We start from the raw sequence: 22,616 nt of genomic DNA on the forward strand, positions 1-22,616 counted from the left end.
ATTTTAGTTGCTTGTTCTTGATGGGTGTCTCATTTCTTCAAATCGTTTTGCCACAATCCAGTTTTGTTATTCCGCAACAGACATTTTTGGTCAAGATATTTGATCTGTATCCAGAAGACAGGGTGATAGTTATTGATAAATGTGACCATTTCATTTGCGGTGATAGTTATTGATAAATATGACCATTTCATTTTCAGAATGGAGTCTCAGATTAAGCATGCTGTTGTTGTGAAGTGCATGGGCCGCACAGGATCAAGGGGGCAGGTGACTCAGGTCAGAGTTAAGTTCATCGATGACCAAAACCGTTTCATCATGAGGAACGTTAAGGGACCCGTCAGAGAGGGTGACATTCTCACCCTCCTCGAGTCTGAGAGAGAAGCAAGAAGACTTCGTTGAAGTACTCACTCTCTTTCCTGCGGCTATATTTCAGTTTTGGCTTCTAAGGTCTTGGCCTTTATTAGGGTTACTATGTGAGATTTTGTTTTATGTTTAACTGAATCGAAAGTCAGTATTTTTGGATTGTTCATATTAGTATGACGTTTGGGCTACAAGACTTGTTTTTTGCATGAAAAACATACTCTGGCAGTAAACATTTATCCTAAAACAGAATGATGTTTATGTGGAATGCTAGTTTGATTTCGTTTGTGGTTGATGATATTCTCTGAGTTTATTTCCATTAGTCTCCTCCTTGAGTTACTATGAGCTGCATACTTCATCTTTTGATTGCCCTAAAAGTTTTAGTGTTGTACACTCCCAATGAGTAGTACTTTCTGCCCACTATGAGTATTGGCTTACTGATCTATAAATTGCATCTGCTACAATCTATTGCTGAGATTCTTTGCTTTTGCTAGTGACTTGTTGTCTACTGGTCTGTTTATATTAAGCTAAAAAAATTTAGTAGCTCTCTGGTACTATGAGAGCAATCATCATGAGAACATGAAGTAGTAGTCCGTGTTGAGAGTCTACATGAAGCCTTGTATAAAATAAATCTCCGGAATCTCATAGTCTATGTTCTCAACTCACAATTGGCCTCCTCAGTCTCTTATTGAATATGGATATGTAGATCATGAAGTTTTAGTTGTTTATAGCATGTACATGACATGTGTTGGTATTTGATTGGTCAAAAAAGTATTTTTTTTTAAAAAAATCATAGTAATAAATTACTTAATTAAAAACAGCTCCCACCAGCCCAACCACCCTTCAAGACCGCCCACCTCCACCAGCTCGACCCCTTGCTTGCCCCTAGCGATGGAGCGTCGTGTCAATTGCCCTTCCAACATCCCTTGAATCGCCGACCCCCTCCCTCCCCCCGAACCACCTTAAAAAAACCCCTTCCTCATCCCGACCCGGGCTTTGCTACCCTTCCCCTGCCATGTTTCCGTCCCCTCCCATTTCCAAGGGATATGGTTGTCCGGTGGTGGTGGTTTTAATTTTGAATTATTTTTAAAATAGTTTATTAATGTTAAGAATAATCATTTTTTTAAAAAAGAAAATTAAAATTAGGAAATTGACATTTGCTATGTGGGAAAACACATCGCTTTCATTTGCTACTGGTTATTTATTTATTTATTTATTTTTTTTACTTTGCTATCACCTAAATTATAATTTGTTAAATTTCACTATCACTTAACGTAATCCGTTAGGATCTGTTAGGATCCGTTAAGTTTATTAAAAAAAAAAATAAATAAATTAAAAAAATTAAAAAAAAAAAAAGAAACAACCACCTCTACTGTTAGCCCCATCTCGTTAGCCACCTGTCCCCCTCCCCCTCGCCAATAGCCGGCGCCCAAAGTTCCGGCCGTGCCAATGACCCCACCCCCTCCCTTTCCCCCACTTACGGTGCTTACCTCCCTCCATTTTCCCACTCTCAGCTTCTCGGTCTCCAAGCTTCCTTGCTTAACTTACTTCATCAACACCAAATCTCCTCCTCTTTATCAACAAATAGGCCTAAAATTCTCTATCTCTCTCCTGATCTCAAATTAATAAATAAAGAAGTAAAAAGGGGTAAAAAAAAAATAAAAAAAAAGGAAATCAAATTAGAAAAATCAAATCAAATAAAAGGAGGAGAGAGAAGAGGAGGAAAGGTTTTTCAATTTGGGGCTAAATAGGTGGACGATTGAAACGACTGTTCTGTTTTGGTTGTTGTGCGGCAGCTGCTGTGTCGGCAGTATTGGTGGTAGTTGTGCGGCAGCTGCTGTATGGTGTGTGGCGAGTTGTTGGCTGTGATTGGTGGAGGTACAACAGGGGAGTTAAGGTGTAGGGGTGGTTGTTGTGTCGTTGTTGTGCTGGAGTTTAGGTTCTGGGCTTGTTGTTGGAGAGAGGTGGGCAGCGTGGGTAGGGAAAGGGAGGGGGTGGGGTCGCCGGCGCCGGCACGAGGAGGGGCAGCATTGATGGGGGATAGGAAGGTGGCAATGAGGTGGCTAGGGATGGAGGGGTGGCTTGAAGCCTGGAAGGCATCGGGTAGTGAAATTTAACAAACTCCGATTTAGGTGTTAGCAATGTAAAAAAGAAAAAAAAAAAAAAAAACAAAAACCGATAGTAAATGTGAAGCAAGGTGTTTTCTCTGGTAGTAAATGGTCAAAATTTCCTTAAAATTAAAACTTGTTTTTTTGACCACTTATGTGATAACACGTGTAAATTAAATTTAATTAAATATAAATTATCCATTCAACAAGTTATTGTTAACTTTGGATTATTTGAAGCAAATTGACATTAAATGTTAGATTTTTTTTAAAAAAAAAAAAATCAAAAGGTGAGATTATTTTGGGCTGATGAGGCAAAGGTTGGATTATTTTGGAAAATTTATCATAAATTATACTCTCTTCGTTTTTAAATACTTGCGCTACTTTTTATTTCCAGCCGTTTTTAAATACTTGCTTCATTTTCTTATTTGGAAAATTTTAACAATATTTAATTCATTTTTCTCAAGTAATGGACCTAACATAAATCATATTTTTTTATTAATTTTATATTTTCTCTCTTCTAATTCTTTCAATTACTTTTGCTTTTTACAATTTTTTTTCATTCTCCCACCTATCCCATAATCCCACTATATCCATATTTTATTATTTTCTCCTAAAACTCTGCGAATGGAAAAATAAGCTAGTATTTAAAAACAGAGAAAGTATCACGTTAATGCAATTATACTTATTTTTTATATTTGCAAATGGAGTTAAGCTAAAATACGGTCCCTCAACTTTGTTATTAGTAGCACATTTGGTCCCTCATCTTTAAAATGAGGCGAAAAGGTCCCTCAACCACCCTTGCCTCACCAGTTCCGGTGGAGGAACTTCCTAGTTAGCAAAATTTAGGGACTATACTTATTTTGTTAAAGCAAAAGTTTAGGGAGTTGTTAGATCATAGTCAATTAATTAAATTAAATACAAATAAAAGTTTTTTTTTCTTTTTTTTTTTTGAATCAATATAAACAAAAGCTTAGGAATTCATAAAGTGAGTTTTTCTAACCAAATATTTATAAAGTGAGTTGGCAAGAATAAAAATTGCTAATAAAATTTGATAATCATGATATATTTTAAATATATATTTTTTATCATTCCTTTACTTCCTACCATTTTTTCGTAATCAAATTTTATACAATATATCCCACCTAAACTCATTAACCACACATCCTCAAATCCTTACTCCTAATTAACCCCTTATATATTTCACACACCAAAATAAATTTAAATATAAATAAATAAAACCAAAAAATATAATGTGTTTTCGAAGTGAGTGAGTAAGACAAAGCCAAACTTTGTAATATAAAACTAAATAAATTTATGAAACTAGAATAAAAATAATACCACCCCACTTTTCTCATTAATTGACAATTTATTTTTTCGTGAGTTTATGTTCTAAAAGGTTTTCAATTTTTTTGGGTTTTGTGTGTGTCAATTTCAAGGTTTTTTTTTTTTTTTTTTTTTTTTTTTTTTTTTTTTTTTTTTTTTTTTTTTCTATTTGTTTTGTGTTTTTAATGATTTTTAATTTTTTGGGTTTTATGTGAGACAATTTTAAGGGTTTTCCTTTTTTTTTTCTTCTATTTTCTTGTGTTAATTTCTAGGAGAAAATAATAATTTCCTTAGATTATTAATTAAATGTGTTTAACTTAAGTAAATGGCAACGACCATACATTCACGCGTAAATTATCTCACTTGTATATTTTTAAAAAATAAATAATTTTTACTAAAATTAAATTGGTTTAGTTGAAATGAAATTAGTTTAATTGAACTAAAATACACTTAGGGGTTAAAACTTATAATCACTCTTGTATGGGAGCACCATGTGTCCCTTTAAGGTCCCTAAACTTTGACTTATAATAATTACATTAGCCACCTCACCTTATAAGTCTCTAAACTTTCATTTCTAATTTAATAAATGCCACCTCATCATTTAAAGGTCCCTAAACTTTGTATTTAAAATCATTAAATTTATTGCCACATGTGCACCAAGATCCTAAACTATGCTTATTTAGATAATTTGTACTTGAAAAGTGAGTCATTGGTGGTTGAGGGACCATTTTGCCTCATTCGAAAGTTGAGGGACTAAAATGCTACAAATACCAAACTTCAAGGACCGTATTTTAGCTTAATTAATTTGCAAATGCTTGGGGTAAATAAATACATACTCCCTCCGTCCCTTAGTACAAAGTCTCTTTCTATCATTTATTACTCACATAATAAAGAGAAAAAGACTTTTAATTTAGGGACGGAGGGAGTAGTATTTTATCATCCATAAATTAGACTTTATATGAACTAGACACAGAATAAGAAAAGTAATAAGCATTCATATTCCTTTTTTGAGTGTTAAAAAGGAAATACACATTATTGAAGAAACAAGAGGCGGGCAAGTGGTCACTGCACCAACAGATCAACTTTTGATAATCATTCACTAGCTAGCTAGCTGGTTCATTAGTTCCTGCTTGTTCACTATGGGTTCGCCAGTAATGAACGCGTCCTTGCCCTTGAGGTGATCTTATGTATCGTAGTCGCCTCTCTTTCGAAAGTATCTCTGCTAACCTACATTGGTCATATATATCACATGTCAAGTATTGCTCATATAACTGTATAAGCTTTACTTCTTTGTACGTTTCTTATTTGCGAGTTCCTTGCAATAAAAATGATCGAAATGTATGCAAACGATGTAAATTACTGACCTCTTGAGTATTTCTTCATTTGTATGTTGACTGGTTGGTTCACATAAACCAGTGGCTAAATTCACCTTTGAAATTGGTTTTTTAAGCAATTCTTCACCAATGCTTACTAGATTGACCAAGTTTTCCTCCGTTGAAATATCAACAGATGCTAAATCTCCGGTTAATGTATCATCCTACATGCAATTCATATCAATTCCATACAACTTATTAAATAATAATAATAATGTAAGCAAATTTATGTATGTATAATTTTATATATAGTTTAACAAAATCTTGCTTTTTTTTTTTATTTGTTTTTTTATGCTTTAATTCTTCAATTCACAAATACATCATAAAAAATCAAAATTTTTACTTAAAACATGAGAGGTTAATATATTAAAATCTAAAATCATTGGAATTAAGAGTTCATAACAATTGATTAGATTCAGAGAAACATATATATATGCATTATAAATCGACTTAAATTAGTTAGTTATATGCATTAATATACAATTACACATGTAATATACGAATTCAAAAAACGAAGATAGTAATATAAGTCTAGCTCTCTTTTATCGTTAAAAAAACGTAGCTAAATTTCAAAAATGAAGATAAATGTACCAAGTAATTGAAACCATTGACAATATGAGACATATATGCTCCCTCTACTTACTATTTGTTGCAACACTTCATGTCTTTATCACTTCACGTTTTTGAATGCATATATTCAATTACTTAAACCTCTAATTATATGTTGAAACCCATTGTAGCCCACTTGTGAGTGTCCCACATTGAAGAAAGAGAAGAGGTGGTTTCACTTTATAAGGTAGAGGAGTAACTCCTACTATTGCCAATTGGTTTTAGTATGGCAGCTCCTAAGCCTTGTTTGTGGTCCAAACTCTCCTCATCCTTGTTCGGGTTGCCCAAACCCATTTCATATTATCTTGAAATTTAACATGGTATCAGAGCCCAGGTTTGTTGGGCCGTTCATAACTGGGTATTTGTTAAGCCACTGGTTAAAGGGCTTCTATTGGATGTTCATTCCCAAAGAGGATTTATGTTGTACCTTCTGGTGTGCTCTAATTCTAAAGACACTCACAAGTGAGAGGGAGTATTGAAACCCATTGTAGCCCACTTAGCTCCTAAGCCTTGTTTGTGGACCAAACTCTCCTCCTCCCTGTTCGGGTTGTTCAGGCCCATTTCATATTATCTTGAAATTTAACATTATAAATACAGAAAAAAAAAAAAAATAAAAAATCTTATGACTACACATAAATATATATGTATGAAGTATTTTTTAACTATAAATCATAAAAGAGTACCAAAGTAGAATGTGTGATTAAAGCAAAAGTCAAATACTTGCAACTAAATGTAAACATTGTAAGTATATAGTACCTGGATTCTAATGTAATTTTTGTCACTATGAAGGGCCTTAAAAACAGTGGAAAGATGAAAATCCACCATATCAGCACTAGCTTGCATGAATACATCGATCAAAGGAGTGGATCCACCACAAGTAAGCCACCCTAAGACACCCCATTTTGCTGCAGTTTCTGCATCATACTTCTCTTCACATTTGGTTGTTCCTGTACCTAAGGACAGTACTAGATATCTATGATAATCTGATGGTTTTATAGGAAAGAAATCCGGGCTTCCGCTATATATCTCATTTGATACTTCATTTATCGCGGCCAATGCCTAAAATATAAATTAAACAAAAATTATAGATAAATGTAGCCTTGATGATGGAGTAATTCATATAGAAATTGTATGATAAATTACCGGATTGTTGGCAGCTACACCACCATCGATAAGGTTGAATTCTCGGACTTCTCCATTCGGTCCTTGGGTGTGGAAGTGATGGGGTGGGAGGTAAGTTGGTGCAGCTGAAGTTCCTATGCATATATCCGAGAGTAAGGCATCTAGACTTGGCGTCCTTTTTATCTGATCATTATTCGTATTGTATTAGTCTCTCAGTTTCACACAATTTATACATATTTACATACGAATAATAATGTTACATGCATATTTGTGCACAATATGTACCAGATAGGTATATTTTTTTTTTTTTTTTGAAAAATTACTCTGTACCAGATAGGGTATATAGTGTCTATTCATTTGGACTCAATAATAAGTTATGTCTCAATCAAACTCCTTATAATAGTGGGAGCAAATAACTAATTGTGTTATCAATAATAATACTTAAGAGTTAGAGAGTTAATTTAGATTAGTATGAATTAGGTGGAGTAAACTGTAAACAAATTAAAGGCTAGATATAATTTGATACCTCATAGCTGGAGAAGACAATCGGCTGCATTTGCTTAATGTCAAATGTTGGGACAACAATGTTAGTTAAAGTCTGATGTAGCTTTGTATTTCCCAACTTTTCCTTGGCAATTTCATGTAAATACTTCCCATCGTATTTGGGTCCTTCCAGCGACTTCATTATATCCCTTGCATGACCAAAGATAGACCTACAAAACATATATTGATCTAACACTCATATATTTTGTACTTGTGCTGTTTATATTTTTGTTTTTTCATATTATTAGTTTATATTTTTATTTTTATGAGTTTGGTGCATGCAAACCAATTTTTAAAAAAAAAAACTTTTTACTTAACAATCTATCTATCCTCTATAAAAATAATACAGAAGCAATGTATCTATAAGAATTAGATTTTCATACTCTGTATATACTTCTTTATTTATAATCATGATAAATTAATACCATTGAAGTTTAAAATTTTGTTAAAGCCTCTAGGTGATAACAATTTACATACTGTTGAATAATATACATATCTTTTTAATTGTTTTAGAAGTTTTGATCTGATCATTAGTGATAGATGCCTATATGGCGTACTTAAATAAGAATTTAACTTTACAAAAGTAATTATAAAATATTAAATATGATTTTTTAAATTGTGAATACAAGCATTATAATATCAAGTATATATTGTTTCAAAAAAAAAAAAAAAAAAAAGAAAAAAAAGAAAATATCAACTATATATGTATCGCATAAAGTGTCATATGGTCCTTTTTTTTAAAAAAAAGAAGGATACACACTTCTCTTGAGGGAAAATTCCGGGGCAATGGTCTAAGTAGAATTGCTTAATGTCTTTGGCAGCAAACAAAGGGCGGTTGTTTTCATTTGGTGCAGCAAGCATGGCTGTCACCAGACCACCTGTGCTGGTTCCTGCCATCACGTCGAAGTAATCCGCTAGCCTCACATCCTCTCCATCCAATTTCTGCATCAAGTCACTAATTAGCAAACCCTTGATTTCAATTTAAAACCTTAAATGATGAACTCTATTTTATAATTTGTCCCACACTTAGGGCCTGTTTACATTTACTGAATTGAGCTAAAGTGAAGTGAACTGGATTGAAGTGAAGTGAGTTGAAATGAATATTTTATGAGAAAAGGAAATTAGAAGCTGAATTGAATTGAACTGATTAGAGCTGAACTGAACTGATTGAAATTGAATTGAACTGAATTGAAATTAAGTTGAATTGAACAGACCCTTACTTTTGTAAATTAGGTATCTAATTTTGTGGTTAGTTTGTATAATTTAGAGTAGTATCAAGAAATCGAAGCACATAAGGTAAATAAAGAAAAAAAAATCAAAAGAATTCATCAATGGGCCCACAGTAACATCATGCATACAAGAGAGACTTGGGCGATTTGGTGGAAAAATTGGTTGTTTTGAAAAATAGTTAGTGCTTAAAATAACATTATAGGTGTATGTTTATGGTCAAATTAAAAATTCAAGTAACAAGTATCTAAATGTAGATATTATTCACAGGGGTGTAATTTAGATGGGTTCGATTGAATTTTGCCATATTCAAGTCTAATCCATATTGATAAGTCCTATATAAAGCATGTTTACGTGACTTTAATGGTAAGACGGTTGATTTGATATAAGGCTTGTTACAAATTAAAAATATAATGAGTACCAACTAATAATCTCATGGAAAAATTAACAACAATAAGCTGAACTTTGGGTGGTTTTCCAATATTAAGTTCAAAAATAAGCTAAATTTTATGACCACTTCCAATATTAAGACATGACCTGTTATATGGGTAAATACAGGTTAATGTTCCATGTGTCAAAACGTTATTGTTGAAATATGTTTAATTAATTTTTTTAAAAGTGTAATTAAATTAATTAAATCCTTTTTTAGGAAAAATTAATAAAATCCTAATTAAAAGCCAACTAACACAATTAACTAATTTAAAAAACAAAAAAAAAAAAAAAATTGAAAAAAAAATAAAAAACCAGCTAACCTCCTAATTGTCAGACCACCCCTTACCCCAACCAGCCACCACCAAGCTCCAACCCCTATCCTTGCCGGCAAAACACCATCCAACCCCCACCCCTGCCCACAAAACCCTCTCAGCCCCAGTCGACGACTCCACCCAACCCATTCTTGAATCCAAATATACTATCTCAACTCGGGAACCCCCCATCCAACGAACTCATGTTCATGAACCCCCACCCATTCCCAACCCATGCCCTCATCGGTGAAACCCCCACCTAACCCCACCTTATTCGATTGGACCCGTAAAACCTCCACCCTAGCCGGCGCCCACCGCAAACCTAGGAGCACCTAACCCGACACCTCAATATTTGAAAAATTTTATACATTCATTTTTGTATTTAAATTTAATATTAAGGTTATTAATTTTGTTATTAATTAATAAGTTAATGTTTATTTAATTGAGAGTTAATTATGTTATAAGTTAAATGATGACCTATTTGACAGGTCATAGGTTAAAATACCCATTTATAAAAAATAGTCAACAAAGTTAGACTTATTTTTGAATTTATCAAAGTTAAACTTAATGTTGAAAGATTAACTAAAGTTTGACTTATTATTGTAGATTTTTCTTAATCTCAAAATACAATAAAAGAAACAAAGAGGGTATTTTCTTAGCATCAAATATATGGAGTGTAGTGAGTTGAACATAATACAATTATACAATAACCTAGCTTGAAGTAAGAATTGGTACAAATTAACTTTACCTGAAGCTCATCTTCTAAGAAGGCTAGAATGGTTCCCGGAATCAGCCCTCGAACTCCGCCTCCGTCGATGCTAAGAATAGTAATTAAGTTACCGTAAGTCGGAGCTTGTAGAAGCGAACTAGCTCTTTCCATGGCTAGCTACCTATCAAGACTACGTACGTGCTTAAAAAACAGCGTCTTGTGCTTAGTCTATATATATTAGATGGATTGGAGGAAGAAATTAGTGAATCATTTGTGTGAGTATAAATGTATGATTAACGAAGGTGTACTTACTAGTTTGTAAATAATTTATAGACTAATTAATTAAATTCAACCGTACTGAAAATGAAACATTATTTTGACGTGGTAAAACATACCAATAATATAGGCGTATTGATTACAATATATATTTATACGTTACATTGTTGTTAGTATTTTGTCAGATCAATAAATGGAGTTATGGAGATATAACGATTAGATCTGTCATTGGTTGATGAAATGCAAATTGTTGTCAATTGGATGGATATATTATTTCCACATAGGTAAGAAAATAGACATATCTATCATCTTTAATATCTTATCCTTTTCTATACTCCATATAGCAAGGCAGCTATCTTAGCTTGGATGTAAATTCTTTGCAAAATGTAGTTAGACTAGGTATGAGTATGACTGTACTTTGTGAGTGACGATCAGTTTATGTTATTGGACTGGGGTATTTGATTTAGTTTTAATCCTCATGTTAAAAAAAAAAAAAATTACTATATAAATTATTTGTTATAATCATCCGTAAAGGTGGCAAATAGATCATCAGTAAAGGTGGCATATCCAATAAATTTGTGTATTACGACCTCAGTTGTTTTTTTTTATTTTATTTTATTTTTTTATATTGTTTTTTCAAAAGGTGGTAAAGAAAAGGGCCTTATTGGGCCGGAACCTCTCATAGGTTCTCCGGACTCATGTTAGCGGGCTAGACACTTTAAAAGTGGGGGAGAAGAGTAAGGAAATTCACACCTTAAAGTGCCTCTAGTGGTGATTGAACCTCTAATCTCAAGCTTGGAAGGTATAACCCTTTCCACTAGATTAAGTTTAGCTTGATATTACAACCTCAGTTGTTGCTATATTATAAAGTGCTAACTTCAAAAATATATGTACTAGGACTACTAGTACAAATACTGAGTGTCAACCCCACATCATAAATTCATAACTAATGCATTGTCGACCATGGCGGCTTAATTAGATACGATTAACGAAGTATGTAGCACCTAATGACTTCTCACCCATGTATGCTTCAAAGTTCAACGTTTGTAGCAACTTCAAGATCCATTTTTGATTCTCATTAATTCCACTTGTTCATATTATTGTATATACATGTTCATCACGTACTTAGTCATATTAGGTACATAAATTGCCCGATGAGACCAGCTAAGTGCAACTGTGCAAGCTGCCTGAGAGGCCCATCTGTACGGAATAGTGCTGATACCGTTAAGGTTTAGTTGCTAGATTACAGTATGCAGCTAATCATTTGTTGATTAGCATGTCGTTTTAACACCAATAATGGCCTTTTACTCGGCCACGTGGAAAGCTGCTCCAGAACATGTAGGCACTTGCTACTTACAAGGTCAGTTTGCCACCTATGCTGATAGATGGCACCAGCTTGGTTATCTTCCTATAAATACCCAAGCATATTTTCATTATAAGGTACAATCTCTCTCTCTAGAAATATTTTCTTACCTTCTCATTTATCCTTTTCATTAGATTACTAACTTTAGCATCGTAGCGGTTATCCTCGAATAATCCCCCCGGGTTAGCTAATTTGTGCTGACTTTGTAGGTGCTTAATTGGACTGTAAACCTTTACCAATCCTCAAGAACTTACGGTACCGAAGCTCACCCAGAACAATTGGCGCTAGAAGGGGGGATAGTAATAAATTCTATCATCCAAAGGACCTCCGACAGTCATGGAAGGAAACAATGAAATCATAACACCAGTGCCAGAAATCGAAACCCCCAATTATGATAGCGGCATTCTTAATGCCAACACAAGCAAAATCGTAAATAATGTACCTGAGATCACGGTCGAGGATGAGACTCATCTCATCCAGAAAGACCCGGAAAATATGCCGATAACACTCGAGCAAAACCGAGTACCAACCCCAAACCCTCTGGAGGAGTTTACCCCGGAGGAATTAGAGATAACGACCAAGGTCATGCGAGCAATCTCCAGGAAGAGAAAGGAAATAGCTGAGATGACAGTTGGTAGGGCAGAAGGAAATAGGGGGCCGTCAGCACCTGTGTTCGTCAACCTCGAAAGCCAGTTTAATCAGGCAGCCCTACAACCCCAACCTCAGCCGCAACCCTAGGAAGTGGTTATATCGTCAATACACCCATCCTCTCAAGGTATACGGGCAGGAGAGTCGGAGTCTTATCGGCAAGAAGCCAGCAGTGGGCCACCAAGACGTATAGCCAGAGCTATAGTTAGGCCAAGAATATCCCCATTCACTCAGGAAATCCTTGACCAACAAATGGAAAAAATCAAAATTCCATCATGCACCTATGACGGCAACGGGGATCCCAAAAGATATGTGGCAGCCTTAGAAAGCCACATGTTGTTATACACTAACACAGACGCTGTGTGGTGCAAGGTTTTTCCTACGATGCTAACAGGGGCCGCCTCAGGATGATTTTCCAATTTGGAGCCCGGTTCCGTTGATTGCTTTGAAGCCTTGGTTGAGTTATTCACTGGCCAGTACATAAGCAACAGCGCAAGGCAGAGAACGTCAAGGAGCTTATGGCAGTCAGGCAAAGAAAGGATGCGTCGCTCAGGGACTTCGTAAGACGTTTCAATAATGAAGCTAATACCATACCGAAATTACATCAAGAAATAGCAGTTGATAAATGACTTTTATGTCACTTTTAGGGTATTTTTATGCTTATTTTTCGGTTTAGTTTATAAATAATTTCCCTAGTTTTACGCTTTATTTCTCTCTTTTTCTTATTTTACTTATTTAATCCTTATTTTGTGTATTTTAGTAGTTTTAAATAGTTTTTAGTTTGTTTTCGTAATTTATTTTATAATTCTTTATTTATATTTTTCTTCTCGTTTTCCTCCTTTTATTTTCTTTTATTTTTATGATTGTTTTCTTTATTTTATTTTATTATTTTTTTTAGTTTTCGTATTTTATTTTACTTTATTTTGTCTTTATTTTATTTTATCTTATTTCCGTTTCTACCCTCGATTTGTGTTTTGTGTAGGCGAATACTCGTGGGTCAAGGCACTTGTTCAAGGTCCCAATTGCTTCCTTCCAAGAGCAGCTACACAATTTCAGCAGCCCACCTTAACCTTCACCCCACCATCTCCTATCCTACACCACACTCCCCTGCTCCCTATCTTCTCACTTAATCACTAGCCGCTCACGCAACTGCTCACCACCAAAACACAGAAACCAACTTCATTGCCGCATCTCAACAACCACCGCAATACACCTCTTCGCGCAACCACAACAGCCACCTGACCATAATTAACACCAACCCGCAAAACCCACACTCCAGCCACACCACCAGCCGCAGCGCAACCCAGACCGCAACTCCAATCAGCAGCCCCTACTCCTCCTTCTCACAACCACACTTCAGCCACTCATCACCACACCCACACCAATTAAAAGCCACCGAAACCACCAGCCGCGCCACCGTTCTCAATCACTGACTAGCAGCTACACCAGCAGAGCAGCCTGCCAATAACCACCTATTCAGTCCCTGTTTCGACGACCCACTAGAGCGGGCGCTCTTTCTTACGAAGCGGACGCTCCATTTCATTCTATTTTCCCCAATTCAAAGCAGAAGCTCGGAGCGGCCGCTCCGATGGGTGTGCGCGGACACTCCTATGGGTCTTTAGAGATCACGTGACTTACTCGTGAATCCTTAAGGATTTCGAAATCTAACGGCTGTGATTGATTGCTGGTTGATGAAGATGATGATTGACGGAGTTGATGTTGATGATGCGTGGTGAGGATGAAGAACCAGAGAGCAGCCACGAATTTTGGGCAATTCGTGGGTCTGATTGTTTTGGTTTTTGGGGATTTTTGTTTTATTTTGTTTTCCTTTCTTTTTCCTTTTATTTTTATTTTTTATTTCCTTCTTTCTTTATTTCCTTCTTTATTTACTTTTATTTCTTTTTATTTTCTTTTAATTAGCTTGTAGTATAAATACTCCTCTAAACTTTGAATAGAACAATTATTCACCCTAGATTAGATTAGTTTAGTCTCATTTTTATTTTCTTTCTCTTAGGGTTAGATTAGGATTCTCTCTAGTTTAGGAGTAGTTTTAGAGAGAGAAAACTTTGGATTTTTCGTGGAGTTTTGAGAGGTTAAAGAAGCAATTTGTGGATTTTTTCTTCTCATATATTCAACGAGTCTTCCTAACTTTCTCTCACCTTTATTGCTTTCATTAATTCTTGATTTTGCTTATTTGTTTGTTGATTTGAGTTGTTAATTAGATTAGTTGTTTGATTCTTGCTTTATTTCTTGTTTTACCTTGTTTTCTATGCTTTTGTTCATCATGATTGCTTAGATTTTGATCTAGGGATATGGATGAAGGGGATGTTGATGTTTTTAATTGATTAATTGTGTTTAAATTGTGATTGAGGCTTGATTTATGAGCATTGATGATGACTTTATTACTTAGGGACTTTCTAGCTAATTGCCCCAATGATTTTTATCGTGCTCTTAATTAATTGTGCGAGGGTGAGTTAATTAAGTGTTTAATTTCATCCATGTTTAGGCTAGTTAAATTGCACGGGAGTGAATTGATCTAGTCGATTTAATTAGCATGTTTGATTGTGCAAAAGTGAATTAAATGTGTTGATTTCTCCTAATTAAGCCCATGATAATTTGTGCACATTTGGTTAGTTGAATTCATTAATATGCCTCGATTCCCCTTTCCCTAGTGCTTTTAACGCTTGATTTTATTTGTCTTACTTGTGCTCCTTATTGTTCTTTACAAACTTCATTTCCGACCTAGTTGTTTAATCGACTAAAACCATCGACACTTAGTCTCCGTGGATCGACCCTTTACTTGCCACTAACTAGTTTAGTGTAAGTTTAGGTATTATAAATTTCTAATTTGGTTTAGGTTAGTAGTCCCAACGACCTACTTTACCCGCGATCAAATTTTGGCGCCGTTGCCAGGGACTAAGGCGTTATTTTATGTGTGTTGATTAGATTAGCTAAGTTCTTGTATATTATTTGATTTTTGCTTGCTTTTCTTTGTTTTTTGTAAAAAATGGCATGTTTATCTTTCCTCAATTTGATAATGAACCCTTCTATGCTTACTTTGATAGATTAGATGGTTTCCTTAGTTACCATGGGTGTTCTCTTTGTGAAGCATGTAACATAGCTTATTGGGGAATGAATGAGTATACTAGGGGAATGGTTGAAAGCATGTTTAAAGGTGAATTTTGTGCTTTGTCTTTGGATGATGCTTGGAATTTCTTCGTTTGGTTTGCTAGGGATACTTGTGATAGGGATTCTCATGTTTCTAGTTTTGGTATAAATTGTCAAAATTCATCTAATTTTTGCATGAACTCCCTTGATGTGCCTAATGCTCCTTATGAAGAACCTATTATGCATGTTAACCCCTCTCCCTTATATGCTCATTGTGATGAGGTTTGTGCTAATTTTGATGATATGCGATTTGGCTTTGGCCATGAACCTCAACCCAATAACATTGATGCCCAATTTCTTTCCCAAATTCGTCCCCAAATTCAATATCTCACCCAACAACTCCAAGAGCTTCAAGAGGAACAAAAATTGAGAGAAGTGAGGCTTGCCCAAGAGATGAGTGCTAGGATTGATGTAAATAGATGTGAGGCACCTCATTTGGAGTGTGAGAATGTTTTTGAGGATGATGTGGGCCAAGGGTGTGAAGGTGAGGGGAGATTTTCTTGTGATGAGAGGATTTTTGAGGATTTTGATCCTTTTCATTCCCCATTTGAGCTTGAATGCCATCCTTCCCCATATTCACCCCCTTTGAGAGCTACCCTTGGTGAGGATGTGAGTGAGCCATCTTCAATTTTGAATGAGGGATTTCATGAGGATGATGATGATGAGTTTGAGCAATCAAGAGTGATTGAGAGTCCCTTGAGTGATGGTGGAAGAGTTGAGAATGAAGAAAATGTCGATTTTGAGGATCCCAACCCCCTTCCCCATCTTGATGAGTCTACCTTGCATGTTTGTGACCCTTCTATCCATGAGTCTTTAGACTCATTTGAGGTTATGGCTAGTATGTTCATTGAAGGTGTAACAAGAAATCATAGCCTTTTGAGAGAGTTCATTGGCAATGCCTCATGGGAAAGGGATGAGTTTGAGAGAAACCTATATCCTTTCATGCATGGTTTAGAGACTCTAGGCTACAGCAGTAGAGTCAGCAAAGGGTAAATAGGCCCGGAAAAGGTTTAGGCCGGTACAACAGTTATACGCAGTGAACACACCTAGAGCTGCGATATACTTGATTAATCAGAACAGAGAAGACTAGAGCTTGCCAGCGCTAATAACTAAAGGCCGAGATATAAAGAAGTGTTGCATGTTTCACAGGGATGTCGGTCACTATACTGAAGAATGCATTCAATTGAAAGAAAATATTGAAGACCTCATCAGGAAAGGACACTTATCTCAATATCGAGCTCAGGCAGGATCGAGCCGACAACAACCCTCACAGCCAAGGCAAACAAAATATCGAAAGCAAGGTGATCCCTCTATGCAGGACGACACGTATCGGCAAGGACATGTAGAGGTATAATGACAGGGCAACGCACCACTAGGTCAAAAAATCACTATTACTGGCGGACCTGTGCATGGGGGATCTATCAGTGGGGCAAAGAAGAGTCTGTCGGAGTACAAGCATATTGTGAACGTGCCGTGAGTAGAAGAGTGACCCCGACCTGCCAAAATTCCTTCCATATCTTTCTCGGAAGCAGACATTAAGGGTATAGTTTTCCCTTGTGATGATCCGTTAGTATTGATACTAACGGTCAAAGGGCAATATAAAGCGAGCATTAGTAGACGGAGGAAGCTCTGCTAACATCCTGCTCGCGAAGGCGTTTGATGCCATTATGATAGGCCGGAAATACTTGACACCAGTGTCATATCCTGTTATTGGTTTTAACGGCTCCACAGTCAGGCCTGAAGGTAGCATCGCTTTACAGGTCCGAATTGGCTAGGGCGCAGCAGCTAGAGATGTTATGACAGTGTTTCTAGTAATCAATGTACCATCAGCATACAATGCCATTATCGGCAGACCTTTGATTCATGATGTGCAGGTTGTAGTCTCGACGTACCATCTGACGATGGTGTATGTATCAAACACCGGTAAGAAGAACGTGTCAGGGGAAGTCAAACCATGGCGAGAGAATGCTATGTGTCGGCATTGAAACAACCAAGCCGACAACCAGCTATTGACCCAACAAGTCAGAAAAGAGAACGCACTCCATCCACGCATGACTTAGCGATGGAAAACTTCGATACACGACCGGTAACGGTCCCTCGCCCCTCTCCAGGGGGAGAAACTGCTGAAGTGGAGTTGCAGCCCGGAGTCCCAGGACGGGTAGTGCGAGTTGGGTCCGATATGGATGTCGACACATGTTGCCACTTGGTGGAACTTTTACAGGAGAGTGCAGATGTGTTCGCATTTTCGGCAGATAAAATGCCAGGGATTCACCCTGCTGTTATGGTGAATAAGCTGAATGTGGACAAAAGGGCAAGACCGGTGAGACAGAAGAAAAGGAACTTCTTAACAGAAAAAATTGAAGCTATACAGGCTGAAGTGTTAGCGGCGGGGTTCATTGAGCCTTGCACATATCCTAAATGGTTGGCAAACGTAGTTATGGTGAAAAAACCATTAGGAAAATGGAGGATGTGCGTTGATTTTACAGACTTGAACAAGGCTTGCCTGAAAGATTGCTATCCACTACCCAGGATAGATAGACTGGTAGACTCAACTTCTGGCCACGCTTTATTGAACTTCATGGACGCCTTTTCGGGATACCATCAAGTCAGTCTGTATGAGCTCGACAGAACCAAAGCGGCCTTCATCACCGATGCAGGGGTATATTGTTATAAGGCAATGCCGTTTGGGTTACGGAATGCAGGAGCAACATACCAAAAGCTGGTAGACAAAGTCTTTGTAAACCAGAAGGGAAGGAACGTGGAAGTATATGTTGATGACTCGATTGTAAAAAGCTGACTGGCCACAGATCATGTTGCAGATCTAAGGGAAACATTTGAAACTCTTCGACACTACCGGATGAAGTTAAACCTAGAGAAATGCATTTTTGGAGTTCGGTTAGGAAAATTTTTGGGTTTCATGGTCAGCGAAAGAGGGATAGATGCGAATCAAGATAAAATTGAGGCCATCCTTAGCTTGCCGCAACCGAAATCAATAAAAGACATACAAAAGCTTACTGGTCGTATGGTGGCACTGACAAGGTTTATTAGCAAATCAGCTGATAAGGCCTTACCGTTTTTCGTGGTTTTACGACAGAATAAGACGTTTGTCTGGGGAAAAGAACAGGAAAAAGCGTTGGAGGTAGTGAAGAATCATCTAAGATCCTTACCAACAATAGCAAGGCTAGAAAAAGGGGAGAACCTACAGTTGTATATCTTGACATCACCTAAGACGGTAGCGGCCGTGCTATTAGTAGAGCGGAAAAAAGTGCAAATGCCCATCTATTTTGTGAGTCACGTTTTGAATGCAAAAGAAACACGGTACCCCTTGGTGGAGAAAATTGCATACACAGTGGTCATAGCGGCGCGAAAGTTACGGCCGTATTTCGATGCACATTCTATTGAAATCCTAACTAATCAGCCGTTAGAAAAATCTCTCCAGAAGATGGAAACCTCCAGGCGCTTGCTTAAATGGGCAATAGAGTTATCAGAATATGTGATAATCTACAAGCCGAGAGTGTCAATAAAAGCCCAGGCCTTATCTAATTTTATTGTCGAAACTTGTTACTCAGAAGAGGAAGAAGATGGCGGATTATGGAAGGTCTCTATTGACGGCTCCGCAGCATCAACAGGTTCAAGAACCGGTATAATCATGATTGTTCCACAAGGAGATGTGTTTGAGTACGCTATCAAGTTCAAGTTCAAAGCCTCGAATAACGAAGCTGAGTATGAAGCAGCTCTGGCAGGGGTGCAGTTATGTATAGCGGCCGAGGCGAAGCGAATTGAATTATCAACAGATTCCCAGTTAGTTGCTAGCCAGTTTAGCGAAGAATACGAGGCTTAAGAACAAACAATGATTGCGTATCTGGGTAAGTTAAAGGCCTTAACGGCAAAGTTGGAACACTTTGAAATCAACTTAGTTCCACGTGCTCACACAGGCAGATGCTTTGGCGAAATTGGCTAGCTCAAGCTTCAATGATTTCGAACGAACGGTAATGGTTGAAATTTTGGAGCATAAAAGCATTGATGAAGAAACTCCAAAAGATGTCAACTGTGTTAACAGAGGCAAAGAATGGTACGATGATATACTGGCCTATATGTTGTATGACGTTCTCCCCACCGATAAGGTTGAAGCACGAAAGATTAAAAAAGACAACATCTGGTTTGTCATGTTCCGAGGAATGTTGTACAAACGAGGCTTCTCACTGCGATTGGGAAGGTGCATAACGGCTTACGAGTCCTCCAGGATGATAGAAGTAATCCATGAAGAGGATTGTGGAAATTATGCCGGTGGACGGTCAATGTCTTTGGAAGCAATGAAAAGGGGATATTATTGGCTGACAATGAACGCAGATACACTGGACTATGCCAAGAAATTCAGGAAATGCTAGAAGTATGGGCCGGTAATAAATCAGCCACCAAACGAATTGACACCTATTCTCAACCCAATTCCTTTTGAGCAATGGGGAATGGATATTGTCGGAACTTTTACATCGACCACATGGGGAGAAAATTCTTAATAGTGGGGATAAATTACTTCACTAAGTGGATAGAGGTAGAGCCTGTAGCAAAGATAATGACAAATGAGGTGAAGAAATTCATCTGGAAAAACATATTCACTCGCTTTGGATTGCCGATAGCAATTGTCTTTGATTATGGTTCCCAATTCGACTGCAGCCCAGTTAAAAATTTCCTAAGCATATACAGAGTAAAATGTGCATACGCAACAGTGTGCCATCTGTAGTTAAATGGACAGGCAAAGGCCTCTGACAAGAAGATTTTAACCGCCTTAAAAAAGAAGATAGAAGATGCAAAAGGCTTATGGACCGATTTGGTACCTGAAATATTGTGGGCAAACAGAATGACAACAAAAGAAACTACAAGAGAGTCACTGTTTAACCTCACTTTCGGCTCAGAGGCGGTTATCCCTGCTGAAGTCGGCCTTCCTACATTCCGTATTCAACATTACTGTGAAGAACAAAATGACCTGTTGCTTAGACAACAATTGGATTTCTTACCTGAGATAAGGTTGAAAGTTGCTATTAACTCTGCAGCATACAAGAATCATATGAGTCAGGCATACAATAAACGTGTTAATTATCGACCTCTTAAGGACGGAGATTTGGTTCTGCAAAGAACTGCAGCAACATGCAAAGGGAATGCAGACGACAAATTCACCACAAATTGGGAAGGACCATATCAAATTTACGAGACACTCTTACAAGGGTCATATCGTCTTATGACGTTGGAGGGGGTGCCGTTAAAAAATGTTTGGAATGCCATTGTTCTAAAGAAATATTATGTCTAAATGTTTGTTAAGTGTTTTGATTACTTGTATGATATTAGAGTGACATATGGTTAAATGTTTTGTAAAGTTATTTCCTGTTTACTACTGTCATAATGTACTTTGCATTCCATTTTCTATTTGGCTGAAGCCGTTAATAAAGATATTAGCGGATAATATGCAATACAGAACCACCCCCCACTTTCGATTTGACATGCAAACAGCCTAGCTAGCTGTCTCGCTCATTCAAGTGGGGAGGGAGGTTGGATAACGAATGTGCCTAAAGGCGAGTTGAAACAATGGTCAGATCCACTATCTTTACTAGGCCTGCAAAAGGTTACAAGTATAATTCCGGCAATACTTTGTCTTGCATAAAATCCCCCGACATTGAAAGTTTTGAAGTTAATTATTATTATCTGTAAAACTAGGGAGAATAATAGTAGTGATATAAAAAATAAATATATATACACACAAAAATGACATCACAATACGAAATAAGGTAAAGGTAAAGAAAAAGCTTTGATAAGATCGGCAGTTAATCACCCAAAAAAAGGCAAGGGTCAGACCGATTGTGCACACATTGTACAACAACAAAAATCACAGATTAAGTCTGATACAATAAAGACAAATATGAACATTGTTCAAACAGATAGCAGAGATAAAGAAAAAGACGACCCGCATGACGAATTTGGTTTTGACTGCCCGCCCATTAATCTTTTTTCAGCTCAACTTCCTTTTCGAGAATCTCCTTAGAGTCCTTGTCGACCCGTTCCTTGCTGGCAGGGCTGGCAAGAAGGGCGTCATCAATCCTTTCCTCCGGCATGTCGCACGGATCTAAATTCGTCATCACTTCAAAAGGAGGTGGCTCTTTAAAATAATCTTCTTCATAGCTGTTAGGAGAGTGGTGCTTCTCGTCAGTATATGCATCTTCAGCAGCTTGCCATCTTTCTGATTCCCACTCTTCGGCTTTGCACACACAGCAATATGTCGCTACCCACCCGCCGGTATAACGGTCTACCAGTTAGTTTCGGTACACATCAGACCGCATGAATCGGTTAACTGCCTGACGCCTTATACCGGGCTTTTCACGCTGTGCTTCTTCCAGCTTCCTCTCCAGCTTTGCCTTGAACTCCTTCTCTGTCTTAAAATTTTTCTCCAGCTCAGCAATTTGCTTTATCAGCTTCTCTTGGTCGACAAGTTTTTCTTCAGCTCTAAATGGTCAGCAACTTGCTTCTGTAAAACTGCCATGTCGACCCTGAGCTTCTCACGCTCCATAACGGTAACCTTACGCTCGTCGTCAGTCTTTTTGAATTTTGTCTCGGCCTGGTCGGTGCACCGTTGATAATACTTGTACGTGTGCACAACCTTAACTGCCGAATTGACGGTCTTGAAAAGAAAAAACAAAGAAAATAAACTTAGTAAAAAAAAAGAAGAAGAATAAAGACTGGACATTATCTTACCCGAAGCATATTATTCATCAATTGGCCGCATGAGGCCGCTAGACGATCAACAGGCCTATCAGCTGGTGTGGCCAGGTCCTTCAGCATCCTCCAACCCATGCTCCCGCCGGTAATGGGTCATCATAGATAACAGACTCTCCCCGATTAACGTTAATACAGGGGCACCATGGCTCACTAGCTTGGCCTCTAGGAACTAAGAATTCCTAAGCAACCACATCAGGAATATTTACCTGCAGGATTTCAATAAAATCACCGGTCAATACTAGGATAAAAGCATTCTTACTACTGGAGCCAAACCACACTGAA

At 37.2% G+C, this 22,616-nt stretch overlaps 3 protein-coding genes across 3 annotated transcripts; 2 read left to right on the plus strand and 1 right to left on the minus strand.

Moving 5' to 3' along the window:
* Nucleotides 1-4,763: 4,763 nt before the first annotated feature.
* Nucleotides 4,764-10,494, minus strand: LOC145586327 (patatin-like protein 2). Its single transcript, XM_081643117.1, has 7 exons — nt 10,154-10,494; nt 8,196-8,377; nt 7,419-7,605; nt 6,914-7,075; nt 6,527-6,829; nt 5,153-5,325; nt 4,764-5,015 (listed from the first exon to the last, which is right to left on the minus strand). Exons 1-7 carry the CDS (start codon nt 10,283-10,285, stop codon nt 4,892-4,894), a joined length of 1,263 nt encoding a protein of 420 aa, XP_081499243.1. The 5' UTR covers nt 10,286-10,494; the 3' UTR covers nt 4,764-4,891.
* A 9,067-nt stretch (nt 10,495-19,561) lies between these two features.
* LOC145584021 (uncharacterized) lies at nt 19,562-19,957 on the plus strand. The gene has a single exon (XM_081640961.1). The coding sequence runs from the start codon at nt 19,562-19,564 to the stop codon at nt 19,955-19,957; it is 396 nt and encodes a 131-aa protein (XP_081497087.1).
* Nucleotides 19,958-20,028: 71 nt separating this feature from the next.
* LOC145584022 (uncharacterized) lies at nt 20,029-20,874 on the plus strand. The gene is made up of 2 exons (XM_081640962.1): nt 20,029-20,211; nt 20,323-20,874. Exons 1-2 carry the CDS (start codon nt 20,029-20,031, stop codon nt 20,872-20,874), a joined length of 735 nt encoding a protein of 244 aa, XP_081497088.1.
* Nucleotides 20,875-22,616: the final 1,742 nt, after the last annotated feature.

This window comes from Chenopodium album, chromosome 16, assembly GCF_948465745.1.
Source record: "Chenopodium album chromosome 16, dcCheAlbu1.1, whole genome shotgun sequence".
In the NCBI taxonomy this organism is placed as follows: domain Eukaryota; kingdom Viridiplantae; phylum Streptophyta; class Magnoliopsida; order Caryophyllales; family Amaranthaceae; genus Chenopodium; species Chenopodium album.

Coding starts and splice junctions, on each gene's coding strand:
- LOC145584022 (XM_081640962.1), top strand. CDS start 20,029: ATGGGGAATGGATATTGTCGGAACTTTTACATCGACCACATGGGGAGA. Junction 20,212..20,322: donor TTGGATTGCCGATAGCAATT/GTCTTTGATTAT, acceptor TTAAATGGACAG/GCAAAGGCCTCTGACAAGAA.
- LOC145584021 (XM_081640961.1), top strand. CDS start 19,562: ATGGTTGAAATTTTGGAGCATAAAAGCATTGATGAAGAAACTCCAAAA.
- LOC145586327 (XM_081643117.1), bottom strand. CDS start 10,285: ATGGAAAGAGCTAGTTCGCTTCTACAAGCTCCGACTTACGGTAACTTA. Junction 8,378..10,153: donor TCTTAGAAGATGAGCTTCAG/GTAAAGTTAATT, acceptor GACTTGATGCAG/AAATTGGATGGAGAGGATGT. Junction 5,326..6,526: donor AAAATTACATTAGAATCCAG/GTACTATATACT, acceptor AATTGCATGTAG/GATGATACATTAACCGGAGA.